The following is a 17,976-nucleotide window of genomic DNA, read 5'->3' as shown; positions in this document are numbered from 1 at the left end:
CTAATGCAAGAGCAGACCAGAGGGTGAGTGAGGGACAGGCATGAACTTTTACTGCCAGCTCCCCCCTCCCTGATAACTGATAGCCCTTGACCAATCACCACTTTCTCCCTCCCTCCCCCCCCAAAAACAGCTTTGTATGCACCCACCCTCCATGAGGCTAACTAATCTTTGGTCATTGGGGTATCTCAGCCCTGGGCACAGTGGAACAATCACCAACCCTGGAGTCCATACAATCAGGAACCGGGAATGGTCCAACGCCCAACTCCCACGCTAACGGACAGTTGGGAGGAGGACCCTCCTTACTCTGGTGAGAGTGAAAAAGCGCTGCAAAGCCTTCTTCTCACTCGGCCTTGCCCTGGTCGACATGGGGAGCATGTGGAAAAGACAACATAACCTGTCTTGTCTGAAATAAATGAGGCTCTCTCCCCTGACAAGCCGCACAAAGGACAACTTAGTCCTACCATGCGCCTTTCATAAATGGTTCAAATTTCTGAAGTCTACGTGGATAAAGACTTAAACTATGGCCCCATATGCTACAAACAATACAATAATTCCTCTATTTATCCTCGATATGCATTCCGAAAAAGCTTTGCGTTAATCGTAAAAGTGTCAATCGAAAGTAGTTTTCTCATTTGCATAATGTTATAAATTGAGGATGTGTTTCTGGGTGGTAATTTTCAGTCATCCCAACATTCTAAAGACATAATACTATCGGCTTTACGAGCCCTCTTGGTGGGAATACCTGCTGTTGTATTTCCTTGTCATTTTCCACTCGTGATGAAGGGTTTTGGGAAAAGTTTGACGAAAAAGTACACAACGAAGCTCAGGCAATACCATTTGATGCTCCAGACAACGTGTAAGTAAGGCCGATTGGAGCATCCCTGGCATGCGGAACACATGTGCTATGAACCTATTTGTGGAGTGCCCAGCGTGAGAGGGCAACATAGACGTCATGGTGTGGCTTGGCGAAATTACTCCACGTCATGAAACGTAAACGTGAAAATTACGAAGGGTAAATAGAAAAGTGTTCATTACTTTGTCACTTCTTTTTCTTGCGTATGGCAGTTTGGCTGCCAGGTAGCTCTCATTTTGTTGGGGCGTGACAATGCTGCTGATGCTGTGCCCCTATACCAGTACACTGATGCTCATTTCGCCGACCTCGGAAGGATGACTGACTGAGTCAACCCCACTTGTTAATTCAGAGGAAAACGCAGCTCAAACTCAGGATCCCAAGCCAGCCACCCTAACCACTAAGCCAACACCTGGCTTTACTTTGTCACTGGTGTTGTTAAAAAAAAAAAGTGTAAATAGAATGAGTGTAAATAGAGGAATACCTGCACTCACAATATAATAGCTTCTTTCATCTGAGGCCAAATTAAGCACTCTGTATTCGAAGAACCATATACAGTTCTCTATTTTTAATATTTGTAGAATAAATATTTTGGTTGAAAAGTCTACCATACTGTGTGAGTTTATAGACTGGAACCTATATCACGAGAACTGTAGAGATGCATGCTAAATTTGTAATGGTGCTGAGTGCATCACTGCCGACAACTACAATGCTTGGAAAATCGATTGCTGACACAGAGCGACTTGATAAGGAGACAGGAGGAGAGAGATGTATTATTGTGCTGGTTTGGCTCAGAGAGGATTCAATTTGTCGTAACATAATCAGATGATATAGGACATAGTCCTCGTTTAAACCGCCCAAATCTCCAGTTTTGCCAACAGATGTGAACTTTTTACAACTCTTGCCCATGCTATAAGGTGGGAACATGCTATAAGATGGAATGCAAAAAACAACCAACTTGGTTTCTCACAAAAATTGCTGGTGACCGAAAAATGGCTAGTTTTTGTATTCCTAACTGTAACCATCTGCAGTGTATGTAGTTTTGGGGAAAGTCTTTAAACATGCTAACTGGAAAACGGCTCATTAACTTGACATAAGTTCCGAGGATAAGCTTGGTATCTAAAGGCCAATCGTGTAATTGGTTGAATATTATAGAGAATTATATTTAATATAGTTCAAGGAAAGCTGAATTTCTTTTTGGGGAAGTTGAATTTCAATGGTGTGTGAAGTCTAAAATCCCAGAGAGAAAACCCTTGGCTTTGCCCCCTGAACTCCTCATAGGGTGCTGCACCTTCTGGATCCCAGACTCCCAGCAAGGTTGATCATGTTGCTCAATGTTCACTTTCCTCAGTCTCAACCTTAAGATTTGCTGCCCCTGCCCCCTCCCACCCCTGCCACTCCACCCCCGATCGTAGAGTTCACCACCAGTCACCTGACCTTAAATTTGTCCCCCCCCCACATCCCTTTTATTTACCCACCTCCCCACTCTATCCCCAGCCTCCTCCTCATTTTAGTTTTTGTTGTCAACTTCTCACCTCTCTGCAATTGCTCTCCCATGATCCTTAATGTTTAGAAAACTATAATCAAGATGAAACTTGAATCATAAAACCACAATGATAATTGTCTAAGTACAGCTTGTCTGCATATGCCGACTTAACCAGGATGATATGAGATGAGAAAGCACTGTTGAAAGTTTTATGTTGCACATCTGCATTTGACCACCAGGTAGCAATGTTGACTATAATTCTAGCCAAGACAAAATCTGTACAGGCCACTGCCACAGATCTCCTATCATAAGGTTATCGTTCAGTGTTTTTATCCCCCGCCGCGTGGCGGAAGGGGGATATTGTTGTCACCCGGGTCGTCCGTCCGGCCGTCTGGCTGGCTGGCTGGACGTCAACATTTATAGCTCTGCGTGCGATAACTCATAAACTGTTCACCATATCGATTTGAAATTTGGGTCACATGTGTACCACCTGAAAAGGAAGAACCCTATTGATTTTGGGCGTGGCCGGATCCAATATGGCCGACTGGGGCGACTATCTTGAAAAAAATGTTTTTTGTAATAAATGGAAAACCGCTTATCTGATTTCAATTATTTTTTGGTTACTACATTCCTCACCCCTGGGGAACTTTTTCGAGATGATGACCAAATGGTGTCTTGTTTCCAATTCACCTCCCTCATTATCTGGAATATGTATGACCTTTTTCATTCAATGGCGGGGGATTCCCCATCTCTGATGGTATATTTCATTATATATTTTGGAATTTGATTTTGTTTGGATGAAAATTTGCTTGGGCCTTTGAACTTCAGATATAGTGATGGTGATAGGATGTGAGGTTTTGAAGGTTTTGTTGTACGGTATTTTATTTTTCTTATTGTTGATACACAAAGTACTGTATTACACCAATCCGTATGACTGTTTTGAAGATTCAGCCAATGTCTTGATGCGTTCATTTCCAAGCGCTGGAACTTTTATTTGATGCCTTTTGAGTGTTTCCTCCAAATTGTCTGCTTGCATTTAATTGTACATGCACCTTTCTTATTCGCTTCCATGATATGGATGGGTGGTGGTTACGCGAAACGGGACACCAGGCGGAGACAAAAAGAATTCCGGCTTGGTTGCAACCTCAGCCAGCTCCTCACTGCCCTTGCTGTAATACCTGGGTTCTTTTGGGATAATTCTTCCTGCAATAAAAGGCATCAAATAAAAGTTCAACAGCCCTTCACTGGAAGTATGAAGTCTGAAAACGACTCCGTTGCCGTAACTCCAATGAATCGTTTTGATAAATTCTAACCAAACACCCTTCAAAAATGATTGTAGAGAAATTAATTTCAATAAGTTGTTTTCTCTTCCCCTCAATTAGCATATTTCCCATACAATCTGAACAGCCCAACCTCCTCTGTTCTGCACCAACCTTCTGTGGAGTACACACCCCTGTATGCACTTGTGTTCATGCTTATTGCATTGTTTTACATATTCTGGCTAAGCTTTGATTTATTGTTGTTTTGTTTCTTCCTTGTATTTGTGCACAGTTAATATGGGTTTTGCATGCTTTTTATTTAGTTATTTATTTTAAATGCACCTCAAAGGCATCTTTTTCAGGGCCGTCCGAGTAAAATAATGAATTTTTTGGATTTCTGCATTTGTTCTCTGTAGTTTCTGCATAAATGTGTAGTTTTTGCATCTGCCAGTACAGCTGTACATTTGACTGTTGCTTTGCTCAGACCAAAACGATTTTTCTTTTCTAGAATAGTTTTTTTTTTTAATGTGGATTTTTTTTTTCTTTTTCTTTCTCATTGTAGACCTGGTTGGCTTTGCCCACAAGTCATTCAAATGTTTGTCCTTTGCCTGGCCACCCTTTTATACACTATGTGCCCACGAATAACTATTTTTGAGGCACCCTGTAATGACCTGTTCACTTCACGTCTGTTTATTGATGGGATTGGAAACCAGATTTTGTAACTGTCTGCAGTGTTCCAATCTGCTCCTCTGCCAGAAAGTCTTGTCATATCATGGTGATTTCATTTTTGTTCTGTTGTCTGAGCCAGTGAATTTTGTGGAAATGAACGCATCTTTCTTGTGTTTAACTCGGTCTTTGGTGGTGACTCACTCCAAATGCTTCCGTCTGTACCACAGTTGGTTAGATGGCAAAGCCTGTAATTAGCTTCCTGTAATCTACAGGGTGCATACCTAGGGCTGGCAGGATAATTTGGAGGTATGCGCACTCACCCTTTAGCTGTCTCGCCGAGCTTCAAATCTCGATTCAACTATAAACACTCACCTTGGTGTTTCGCATGCAGGGTGGGGCATCGTTTTGCACACAGTCCCTTGGATGAACCTTAAGCCGGAGGATCCATCTGATAGCACTGGAGGTGTTTATGGACGTTTAATATCCCATGGTGCCTTTCACGAAAAGTAGGCAAGTTATTCCACTGGCACCCTGGTTGAACTGCAAATTCCTCAGTCGAACTTTTGGTCTGGTCAACCGGTTCATGAAAGGCTTGGATCAGAACTGCCCTCTCCCCCCCCCCCACCCTCTCCCTTCTCCTGGCGGAGCCCAGAAGAAAATGGGAGTTGTTGGGACTCTGAAGTAAGAAGAAATATCCAGGCCACATACTTCAGTTATTGTTGGCTGCACTTCTACCTGAAAGTTGTGCCATTACTGGGCATATAACGTACCATCATCGTACAGGGCCAGAACTATACCTGTGCTTATCCCAAGTTATGGTGGTGTCTTATTCACGAGACTACAAGTAAATTATCTGCTATTTGGGTAACGTGTGAAGTGGTTATGCTGTCGTGACATGATGATATATTAGAACAAGTATTTTCTTATTTTTAAATAGTTTAACAAAATCTTCATCTTTGGATTCTTTGAAAGATTGTGAGTTTGCATTCAAACCCAAAATCTTATTTTTCAACTGACATGAAGAAGTTAATTTTGTTTCTGAAAAATACAATTGATACTTTCAATACTTTTGTAGCTGTTTGTAGATTACCCGACGACAGCGAGTTTTATTTTTAACTTCACTTTGTGATATTTGTTGCTGTTGAAAAAAAAAAGGTTTTTTAGATCCTGTATCATCTTTGATGGTCCAAATCGTATGCGCAAATAACTTTTGACTTTTCTTACTCGAATAAAATGAAAATTGACCTTGTAGAGCTGTTCACAACTTCAGTTTTTATTTTTAATCGAGCAGAAATTTCATCGCTGCGATCATCAGATGGCCGGTTATCATCAAGACAGGATCCACCGTTAAACGCATCCCTTTCGAAACCTCATCTTGTCATGTTTAACTGAATTATTCTGTCGAGGTGTACTTGCCAAAGGGTGCCTGTTGTTTGACTAATTTTGATGTAATTCTTGTGAAATTCTTGATGGGAAGAATTGACAGGCCAAAGTGCTTGAGGTTAATCTGGTTAATTTTTTTTTAAACCTCCACCACCGAAGGTGGATGGTTATATTTTCACCCCTGTTTGTCTGTTTGTGTGCAAGATATCTCAAAAAGTTGTGGACGGTTTTGGATGAAATTTTGTGGGCAGGTTGGGTGTGTGACAAGGACGAACTGATTAGATTTTGTTGAAGATCCGGATCCAGCTACTAGAATTATTCGTGATTTTTCACCATTGAGAGATAGGGCGCAAAAACGATAGATAGCACGATATCTCAAAAAGTTGTGGACGGATTCAAACGAAACTTGGTGGACATGTTGGGTGCGTGACAAGGACGAATCGATTTGATATTGGTGAAGATCCAGATCCGGCCTATCGGTGGGATGCAAAACGTAAACTGTTCAGCCTCGTGGAGGTATGCGCTCTACCGAGTGCTGCTCTCTTTTTGATTGTAATTAGTCCATTGCAGATTTTTGATTTGGAATGCCAAAAAATGAAAAACCCAGTAGTTGAGTCAAAGGTAAGATGGAATCTGCACAATTTACCTCCCACTTAGTCACAGCTTAAGATGCCTGGGGTGTGCAGATGGAAATTTATGAAGGCAAGGTTGTTCCGCTTTATGTGAAAATGTTCTCGTTTGTCTTCCTGCAGCTTGGAGACCTTTGGTAGCGTTGCAGCACAAACTCTCCAGGAATTTAGAGCCTTACTTGCACTCAGTCCTCTGCCCCTCACTGCTCCCCGCCTCCTTCAGTTCATCACCATTAACATGTTTGCAGTGCACAACAGCCAGTTACGAGGTACGTTTGTCTATTGATACAATTATTTTCATCATTTCAGTTTAAGAAAGGTCCTTTGGCTGGCTTAGCATTTGTATTGTAATGCAAATCGAAGCAGATGGGTGAAGAACCTGTCTGCAGAGACAGCATAATTCCCCCAGAGTTAGACTGGTTAATTCCCCTAGATTTGGAGTATTTTAGTATTACTTGTAATATCCCCTCCCACTAGCTCTGCCATACATAATTTACATTGAGAGAATTGGGGAATGTCCCCAGCATTGTGAACCCCCAGGACTATAAAACCATTTTTATTGACTAAAACCTTGCAATGTACATGTGAGTACAACCTCCAGTTTTTAATTCACCAGTCCAGCGATTCAGGAGTGCATGGGAGTGAAACAAACAAACCCACAAACAGACACTTCTCCAATTATAGTATGATTAGTGCTTACTTAATATGTTTAAAAACCAAAACCTCATCACTGGCATGGCATACTCTCTTATTATTACTTTTGGTGTCTGTGCTGTGTGGCTTGCTGCATCTGCCTGACGACTCCTGGGCATGTCTGGTTGCCTTGGCCTTGAGCTGTTTGTGCGTTCCTCTGCCGACCCTTGCCTTATGATCGCACCAAAGAGGCAGTCAGGTGTGCAGCGGGGCAGGAGAATGGGGGAGAGAGAGGAGGAGGGGGAATATGGGGAATGGTAGTGTGATCACGTCTTTCAGTCAAAGTGAGCCTCCCCTGATGTGTACTGGCAGCACGTCTTGGTGAGCCAGGCTTATGTTTGGCCTCAGGGCACTTTTGAGAAACTTTCCAACGTTTTTATGGAAGTCTTTGTATGAAGCAGCACACTGCAAGCGTGCAACGTTTGCCTTTCACTTTTAACAACTTCGATCAAATCTACATTTTAACTAGATACAAAGAGTGTCTCTTGATCTATACATGGAAAGGATGAGCCCCCCCCCACCTCCCCCGTTGCTGGTGACTTGGATGTCAGTTTTTGTCCCTTTTTCTAGGCCCCTGGCTTTTTCAATCCCTTCCACAGCCAATGTGCTTGCAAGTCTTTGCTTGCCATATTCTTCTCCCTGGCATTTTGGATGGGTGTGCCTTGAACACACTCACCCACTCGTTTGTATTGACATAAAGCTGCCAAAGGCAGAAAACGTGTTTTTCATGGTTCCTCTAAATGCTGAACTTCCTGTTAACTCACGCATGTAGTCTGTTCCGATGATAACAAATTGTGGTTCTGATGGGAATGGTGCTTAATTGTAAGGGAGACAATTTGACATGTTTACTCCCATGTCACATTCTGTTTTTCTTCAGATGGGTTCATTAAAAACTAGAGATGCCAAGGTATATTTTTTGTCATGGCATTATTAGCCAGCCTAACATTCCCCAGTGTGGATGGCATCCTTTAGTCAGATTTCCTGCTGCGTGTACCAGAATGCCAATTTCTTGTTTTTAAGCTGAGATGATAAAATAATTTCTCTTGTTTTGCTTTTACAATATTTGTGATCAAATGAATTTCGACTTTGAAATTGTTCTTTGAAGATTTTTTTGACACAACTATTAACCGATATTGTCAGGCACTATGTTTTAAAGTCAATGGAGAATATACTGGTGAACCTTCTCTTGCCTTGCCATATAAAACTTGTAGGCCGATGGGCGGGCGCCCGGGGCTTGTAGGCCGATGGGCGGGCGCCCGGGGCTTGTAGGCCGATGGGCGGGCGCCCGGGGCTTGTAGGCCGATGGGCGGGCGCCCGGGGCTTGTAGGCCGATGGGCGGGCGCCCGGGGCTTGTCGGACGAGGGGCGGGCGCCCGGGGCTTGTCGGACGAGGGGCGGGCGCCCGGGGCTTGTCGGACGAGGGGCGGGTGCCCGGGGCTTGTCGGACGAGGGGCGGGCGCCCGGGGCTTGTCGGACGAGGGGCGGGCGCCCGGGGCTTGTCGGACGAGGGGCGGGTGCCCGGGGCTTGTCGGACGAGGGGCGGGCGCCCGGGGCTTGAAGGCCAAGGGGCCAGCGCCCGGGGCTTGTAGGCCTTGGGAGGGGCGCCCTGGGCTTTTAGGCCGAGGGGCGGGCGCCCGGGGCTTGAAGGCCGATGGGCGGGCGTCCGGGGCTTGTAGGGCGATGGACGGGCGCCCGGGGCTTGTCGGCCGAGGGGCCGGCGCCCGGGTTTTGTCGGCCGAGGTGCGGGCGCCCGGGGTTTCTCGGCCGAGGGGCGGGCGCCCGGGGTTTGTGGGCCTTGGGGCGGGCGCTCGGGGTTTGTCGGCTGAGGTGCGGGTGCCCGGGATTTGTCGTTCGCGCTGCGGGTGCCCGGGATTTGTAGGCCGAGGGGCGGGCGCCCAGGGTTTCTTGTCCTTGGGGTGGGCACCTGGGATTTCTTGGCCTTGGGGCAATTTGTTGACCTTGGGGCGGGCGCCCGGGACTTGTGGGCCTTGGGGCGGGCGCCCGGGATTTGTGGGCCTTGGGGCGGGCGCCCAGGGCTTGACGGCCGAGGGGTGGGCTCCCGGGTCTTGAAGGCCGAGGGGCAGGCGCCCGGGGTTTGTAGGCCGAGGGGCGAGCGCCTGGGGGTTTGGAGGCCGAGGGGCCGGCGCCCGGGGTTTGGAAGCCGAGGGGCGGGCGCCCGGGGTTTGTCGGCCGAGGTGCGGGCGCCCGGGGTTTGTAGGGCGAGGAGCGGGCGCCCACGGTTTTTAGGCCTTGGGGCGGGCGCCTGGGGCTTGTAGGCCTTGGGACGGGCGCCCGTGGCTTGTAGGCCGAGGGGCGGGCTTCCGGGGCTTGTCGGCCGAGGGGCGGGCACCCGCGGTTTGTCAGCCGAGGGACGGGCGCCCGGGGTTTGTCTGCCGAGGAGAGGGTGCACGGGGCTTTTAGGCCAAAGGGCAGGCTAGCTTGTGCTGTCCTGTCCTTCCTCATCTTCCCAGATGATTATATCACTTGCTCCTAACATGAAAACGCCATCACACTATCTAATCGTCACTCACAAGGATTGTTGTTCTGTTATCTGCTGTTGTCTGCCAGTTACCATCATTTTCATCTTTGCGATACTGGCTGACATGCCAAACTTCGCTGCTTTCTCAATGTATACACTGATGAGCCAAAACATTGGGACCACCTGCCGAATATGCTGTTGGTCCTCCGGGTGCCACCAAAACAGCGCCGACCCGCTGAGGCATGGACTCCACAAGACCCCTGAAGGTGTCCTGTGTTATCTGGCACCAAAACATTAGCAGCAGATCCTTCAAGTCCTGTAAGTTGCGAGGTGGAGCCGCCTTGGATCGGACTTGCCGGTCCAGCACATCCCACAATTGTTCAATCGGATTGAGATCTGGAGAATTTGGAGGCCAGGGCAACACCGTGAACACTTCATCATGTTCCTCAAACCATTCCCGAACAACTTGTGCAGTGTGGCAGGGCGCATTATCCTGCTGAAAGAGGCCACTGCCATCAGGGTATGCCATTGCCATGAAGGTGTGTACCTGGTCTGCAATGATATTTAGGTCGGTGACACGTGTCAAGTTGACGTCCACATGAATGGCCGGACCCAAGGTTTCCAAGCAGAACATTGCCCAGAGCATCACACTCCCGCCATCGGCTTGTCGTCTTCCCCCAGTGCATCCTGGTGCCATCACTTCCCCAGCTAAACGGCGCACACTTCTACGGCCATCCACAGGATCTAAAAGAAAACGGGACTCATTGGAGTCACACGCTCGGTGTTTGTAGGCCGACAGCGGGCGCCCCGGGTTTGTCGGCTGAGAGCGGGCGCTCGGGGTTTGCAGGCCGAGAGCAGAAGTCAGGGGTTTGTCGGACGAGGGGCGGGCACCCGGGGTTTGTCGGACGAGGGGCGGGCGCCCGGGGTTTGTGGGCCGAGGGGCTGGCGCCCGGGATTTGTTGGCCGAGGTGCGGGTGCCCGGGGTTTGTAGGCGGAGGGGCGGGCGCCCGGGGTTTGTAGGCGGAGGGCGGGCGCCTGGGGTTTGTAGGCGGAGGGGCGGGCGCCCGGGGTTTGTCGGCCGATGGCCGGGCTCCCGGGGTTTGTAGGCCGAGGGGCGTGCACCCGGGGTTTGTAGGCTGAGGGGCCGGCGCCCGGGGTTTGTAGGCCGAGAGCGGAAGTCGGGGGGTTTGTAGGACGAGGGGCGGGCACATGGGGTTTGTCGACCGAAGGGCAGGCTCCCGGGGTTTGTAGACCGAGGGGAGGGCTCCCGTAGTTTGTAGGCCGAGGGGAGGGCGCCCGGGGTTTGTAAGCCGAAAGGGGGGGGGGTAGCTTGTGCTTTCCTCTCCTTCGTCATCCTCCCAGATGATGTTATCACTTGCTTCTAACTTGAAAACTCCATAACACTATCTAATCGTCACTCACAAGGATTGTTGTCCTTTTATCTGCTGTTGTCTGCCAGTTTCCATCATTTTCGTCTTTGCGATACTGGCTGACATGCCAAAGTTCGCTGCTTTCTCAATGTATACACTGATGAGCCAAAACATTGGGACCACCTGCCGAATATGCTGTTGGTCCTCCGGGTGCCACCAAAACAGTGCCGACCCGCTGAGGCATGGACTCCACAAGACTCTTGAAGGTGTCTTGTGGTATCTGGCACGAAAACATTGCAGCAGATCCTTCAAGTCCTGTAAGTTGCGAGGTGGAGCCGCCGTGGATCGGACTTGCCAGTCCAGCACATCCCACAAATGCTAAATCGGATTGAGATCTGGAGAATTTGGAGGCCAGGGCAACACCATGAACATTTCATCATGTTCCGCAAACCATTCCCGAACAACTTTTGCTGTGTGGCAGGGTGCATTTTCCTGCTGAAAGAGGCCACTGCCATCAGGGAATACCATTGCCATGAAGGGGTGTACCTGGTCTGCAACGATCTTTAGGTGGGTGACATTAGGTGAAAATCAGCATTTGTAATGTATTATACAATCATTCTAACCTAGCCATGACAGGGAACACAGGGAACGACCATCAATTGCTTTGAAGTATCATATACTTTCATTTTCAACTGGGCCTGAGGGGAAGAAACAAGTGCTGCTGTTGCTGCATTGAAGAGGAAATTGAAAGCCTAAGTCAGGTTAGTGAACACTGTGGACTTGAACTCACTTATTGATTGTATAATACATTACAAATGCTGATTTTCGAACCTATATGCCATACGTACATGTACATTATTGCTCATATCTCAGAAACTATTGGAGTGCCCATCACAAAATTTATGTGGAAGCTTCTTGACATCATAAGGTACCTCTGGGATGAATTTGAGGAAATTTGAAGGAAACATTTTTTGGGGATTCACGATTGAAGTTTATATTTTGTGATAACTTTTGTGGTTGGAGGTAGGAAAATGTTGCCCAGACAAATTCATAGGGCATGAAACTACCTTTAAAATGACACCAAAACCAGCTCTCTAGGTGTTATGCTTTTAGAGATATGGCCATTTGAATTCGCGTTGTCATGCTAATTAGTCCAAAGTTCGTTAGTCTGTATCTCACTAATTAAGAGGCTGTGAGCAAAAATATTTGAGTTCTTGCCGTTTTCATGGGTCCCAATTGGTTACCAAAGTTTTACAAAAATCTGAGAGATGACGGCAGATTCTTTGATGATTTGACATGGAATGACCCCATTGTAGGTGCTTTCGACGGTGGACAGGGGTCATCATGGGCACTCTGACTGGTCTGCGGCGACGCAGCCCCATGCACAGCAGGGTGCGATGCACTGTGGATTGTGATACATTCCCCCCATGACCACCATTCAAATTTTCTGTGACTTCTGCTCCAATAGTCCTTCTGTCGGTTCTGACCAGATGGGATAGCCTTCGTTGCCCTCGTGCATCGATGAGTCTTGGGCGCCCAAAACCCTGTCGCCGGTTTGTGGTTTGTTCCTCATCGGACCACTGTCGGTCGGTTCTCACCACATCTGACCGGGAGCACCCCACAAGCCTTGCCATTTCAGAGATGCTCTGACCCAGTCGTCTGGCCATAACAATTTGGCCCTTGTCAAAGTCGCTCAGGTCTTTACCCCTGCCCATTTCACTTGCATCCATCACATCAACTTCAAGAACTGACTTCACTTGCTGCCTAATGTAACCCACCCCTTGACAGGTGCCTTTGCAACAAGATAATCAATGTTATTCACTTCAGCTGTCAGTGGTCATAATGTTTTGGCTCATCGGCACACACACACACACACACACACACACACACACACACACACACACACACACACACACACACACACACACACACACACACACACACACACACACACACACACACACACACACACACACACACACACACACACACACACACACACACACACACACACACACACACACACACACACACACACACCTTTTATGGCAACAATTGATCCCACCTTGTGACGTTGGCCAACAATGTTTGCCCAAGCTTTCATGAGCTGTCCGTCCAGGCCTGCAATTGGCAGGAATTTGCTCAGCGTATCTCTGATAACTGCTTGAAAGGCACCTTGGCATCTGTAATGTCCAGTCACAATTATGCAGTGGTGGCAAATGGTTCTTCTGCCGTAACGTCTTTCTGATGGACAGTGTCCTCATTGGTGCCTCACTATGCATGCGAAACACCAGCTGGATTGATATTTGAGGTGTCTGAGTGCATACTTGTGTTTGTGTGTATGCTTGTTTTAGACTCTCATCTCTCCCTCCCATACTGCTCAAATCACCGAGTTTTGTTTTGGTGTGGGGGGGGGGGTACTTGAGTAAATGAAGATTCAAAGCCTTTGAGTGAGATGGTCATTCCTCTGGGTTTATTGTTTCATCGATGGATAATGCATGCTTAATTTCAAAATCCGCTTTATTTACACAGTGGAAAGCGCAGTGTGGGTGAAGTCTCCCAAGGATTGTGGCCGTTCCGTGGTACAGGAACTAGCTACTGCTCTTGCTCTTGCCATGTTTGGCCTGCTTGCTATGCGCTGCACCCATCTGATTGATGCTGGAGCACTCGAAGCTGGTACGTATCAAAATAACTCCTGCATTGTGTAGACTGTTTGTGTTGCTGTTTAAATGAAGAAAAAAAAAATGGTTGTTTGGTGGAGGGTTGCAGGGATCAACGAGAGAAAGTGTTAAAACTAGTTTGTTCCTTTACATCGGGCTCGTACACAGTTTTTGAATTGTGTTATTGCCAATGACATTTTTCTCGAATCTAAAAGAGTTATGTAAAATGTGTTTTCTTAAGATCCCAGGAAGGTTTGGAATTTGTTCTCGCAGCATAAAATTAAATGATACAATCTGCAATTTGGAACACTTTCCTGTAAGTGCCCAAAGGTGAAAACGAACTTGTTCCGAATCAAAAAACCAGCAAGACTCATCCTGCGGCGATATATATATATATATATATATATATATATATATATATATATATATATATGTATGTATGTATATATATATATATATATATATATATATATATATATATATATATATATATATATATATATATATATATATATATATATATATATATATATATATATATATATATGTATGTATGTATGTATGTATATGTATATATATGTATATGTATATATATGTATGTATATATATATGTATATGTATATATATATATATATATATATATATATATATATATATATATATATATATATATATATATATATATATATATATATATATATATATATATATATATATATATATATATATATATATATATATATATATATACATGTATATATATTGTTGGGAATTCGCGCCCGCCGGCGTGCGGACGGCCACGTAACTCGAATCGCGGCACGTCGCCCACCGGACGGACAATTCTGTCTTGACCCTCTCGGACCAATGCCGGGAGCAAGTCACGGGTGGGCCTTTCGACCTCACCACAATCGTGCCAATCGGCCGCCCGCGTGGGATAGGGATGTTCGCCAAACTCGACCTTCCTAAGTACCCACGCGGATGGTAAACCGGGCGATCATACCTCGCCGCAGGTCGACTCCGGATACGAGCCGCTTGGGCGGCCCGTTCCGTACTATCGGGATAACCGAGCGGTTTTATCGTCGACCTGGACGGTTCAGATTAATTACCTGGATGTTGCACCCACTACGAACCCCTTACGTGAAGCAAGATGGAAATTCAAACGAAGGAAAGGACGCAGCGAAATGGGGAACAAGTTCACACAAGCACGTTTATTCACACACACACAGACCAGCACGGAAGGCACATATTTACAGCCATACAATAATCAAAATGCACACATAACAGCCAAAACAAAAGTAACAATGCAGAGCTACAACCGAATATGCGTACACACGGCAACACTTAAACAGTTCTACTTTACGAGACACGGCGCCACAAGATCCATACAAAAACCCCGAAAAGAAACTGGTGACTTCGCTTTGAGCCGTCGAGTCCCTCTCCCACGTCCGTCGGCGTGGTCGCGCCTGGCCGCAACTCCGATCCCTGGCGTGGTAGGCGAGTCCTCTCCGGCGTGCCTCGCGCCGGCACGTGTTGGCCGCTCGACGCCACGGATGGGGTTTCCGGCGCTATCTCAGCGCGGATAGAAAGGGGTGGGGGGAAACTTTGTTGCTTGAGGTCGTGGTGTGGGGAATGGCAGACACTCCGTCTTGCCAGCGGAGTCTCGGGACCGCACCACAGAAGACCAGGCCAGCGGCCACCACGAAGAGGAGACGAAGACGAAGAGAGCAAGAGCCAGAGAGAGAAAAAGACGAAGTTAGCAAGAGCACCAAAAGCGCTCCGCCCGTGTCCGACTTTAATAGCCCAGGGCTCCGCCCTTCACTCCGCCCCCGTTTTCGGCTCCACCCTCCTTCGAGAGGGTTCTCGAAGAGGAGCGTTCCTTCTCCTCGACCGCCTCACGCTGGTCATCCACCAATCGGCAGCGAGCTGCCCTCCCCTCTTCCTTCACACCAAGTGCGGGGCAAAATGGCGGGAAAAACAGGCGGGAAAACCCGCGCGTCCTCGCCGCTCCTTCCTTGGCGCCCTTGTTTGCCGTTCGGAAGCGGACGTAGTGGCGAAGATGTAGTAGCGTAGATGGTGGAGGTGGCGTGGTTGCAGTGTGGTTGGCGCTGTGATGGGGATGGCGTGGTTGTTGAAATGTTGTGTGTTTGAAATAAAAGATAGAAAAAGAAAAACGACTAACTCAAAGCGTCGCAGCCCGGATGGATCACATATATCCCCTCTATACAACGGGTTTGGGCTAACTACACATGTACCTATGAAGATATTTCACCTGAGGGTCCTTTATGGTGTAATGCGAATTTCCACGGCCGTAACAATATAATATACAGTATATATATATATATATATATATATATATATATATATATATATATATATATATATATATATATATATATATATATATATATATATATATATATATATATATATATATATATATATATACATACATACATACTGTTACGGGCCGGCGGGTCTCCGCCAACCGACTGCTCTGAACGGAGCCGCAAGTTGAGTCGGCCCGATCGATCGCCCGGAATATAGATCGCCGCCCGGATAACTCTGAGCGACGGGTCTTTGTACAAGAACCGAAATATGCCAATCGGCGGATCACGTGGGGTAGGGTCGATTGCCAATCTTCAATGTACCGAAATACCCACGTGATCCAACTACCGGGGTATTCCACCCTCGACGGAACTCGTACGGAGCAAACCGCCGAGGCGAGCTTGTCCGTGTGCGATTCCGAGCGGCGTAATCGCCGAGAACCGTCGGTCAAAATCTCCCCCTATTACGGCAAACCAACGGCTTTCTAACTCCCAACACACGAAATGTTCAGTCAATGAGGGAATGGACGCAACGAGCAGGTTTACATTCACACAAGGACATTTATTACAATAAAACACGCATGCAATTAAATAAGGCAAAACACGTATGCAATTATACAAGCAACAAAAGCATGACAAAAGAACTACAACCGTCTACTTATTATGTACAGTCATTAACACTTAACAGCAGTTCCTACTTATTAGACGGGCCCACGGACACACGTACGCACACACACAAGAAATGGTGGCTGAGGCCTTTAATCACGAGCTCCAGCTCGGAGGACAGGTGAGCTGAAACTCAGAGCCTAACTCGAACCTCTCCACCTCGTGTGGTCTTCAACTTGTCCGGTCCCGGGCTCCAGCGAGAGCGAGCTGGATCCAAATCGCCGTGAGTTGCGTTCCTTCCCGAGCTCCTGCGAATCCTCCCGCGCTTCTCAACACGTGCCGGTGAGACGAGGCGCCGATCCTTCCTGTCGATGCGTCGCTTCGCCGAGGATCCAACTCCAAGACGAGGCCGATGCGTCGCACCAAGCCGGGAAACAAAATGGAGAACAAAAAGCTCCACGAACCAAGAAGAAGAGGAAGAAGCCTCCACTCGCAGCTCGAGCCGAACAACTGGCTCAAGTTCCTTCCAAAACAAAGCAGCAGCCGAAGCTCACTGAGCCAGCCGAAGCAAAAAGCTTCCGAAGGCCTCAAGCCAAACAAGCCAAGCAGGACCCGATGGCCTGCTCAACGACTGCTCTCTCCGAAGCAAAAAGCTTTCTCCTCCCACGGGACTCAGCACACGAACTCTGCACACGGGACTCAGAACGGGACTTCTTCACAAACTCTGCCACGGGACTCCCACACGAACAAAGAAAGCATCTCCTCTTTATCCTTCCCACCCCTCCCCCGCACCCGGCGTGACTCATGCCCTCGTGATCCACTCCTCGCTCAACCACGGGTGGGAGGGAGTTGTTGACGTCACGGGATGGCAGGGTTCTTCTTCCTCTTTGCAGAAGAGGGGGAGGGACGTCTCCATTGTTTCGTTCCCTAACTATTAAATCGATCCGCAGCGCATCTAATCAATCTCTGAACATTCAAACAATGAAAGGTGAGCTATCTCGGGAACATGCACTTATCGACATAGCTGACTAACGGAACCTGTATGTTGTGTGCAATTGAATTCCAAATTCGTAACAATACATACATACATATCGATGTGGGCTGAGGGTCGGTGGCGAGAACGACCACTAGGTGGGGAAAGCTTGCGTCATCTCCCACAAAACTCTCCGGAATTGTAGGCCGTCACTCGGATAACTCCGCGAGCCGGCGGGTCATTTAACCGACAGTGGTCGCCAATATTTCAACTGCGTAGCGTAGGGTCTATTTGTCTATAACCAATTTACCTAATTATCTACGCGACTTTGACTACCAGGGAAACCACACCCTTGGCACGTCTTGCTTGCACCGGGTCACCCCACCGACTGCGGTCGAGTTCCGACTACCAACTCCGGTACGGGTGCAGCCGAGCGGAAACTGCCAAAGCCGTACCGGCTGAAATGAACGAGTTTTCGGGGATAAAACCCCGCCTAAACTCAGATCCGAACCGTGCTGGACCAATTTAAGAAAGGACGGAAACGGACTGGGAACATATCTTACAAGTTTTATTTGCAATAAATGAAGACACAAAGC

The 17,976-nt window shown here is 47.5% G+C and overlaps 1 protein-coding gene across 5 annotated transcripts in view; it reads left to right on the top strand.

Annotated features, from left to right (window-relative positions):
- SMG6 (SMG6 nonsense mediated mRNA decay factor) overlaps positions 1-17,976 on the top strand; it is a 248,513-nt gene that overhangs the window by 63,249 nt on the left and 167,288 nt on the right. For all 5 annotated transcript variants that reach the window (XM_085879008.1, XM_085879010.1, XM_085879007.1 and 2 more), the window contains 2 exons: positions 6,400-6,545; positions 13,350-13,493. In XM_085879008.1, coding sequence (XP_085735134.1) covers positions 6,400-6,545; positions 13,350-13,493 — 290 coding nt within the window. The remainder of the gene's footprint in view (positions 1-6,399; positions 6,546-13,349; positions 13,494-17,976) is intronic.

Source organism: Eptatretus burgeri, chromosome 4 (genome assembly GCF_056783735.1).
Source record: "Eptatretus burgeri isolate ZD-2024b chromosome 4, Ebu_testis_v1, whole genome shotgun sequence".
Classification (NCBI taxonomy): Eukaryota; Metazoa; Chordata; class Myxini; order Myxiniformes; family Myxinidae; genus Eptatretus; species Eptatretus burgeri.
Note: the sequence above shows the minus strand (reverse complement) of the source record. Positions and strands in the feature narration are given on the sequence as shown.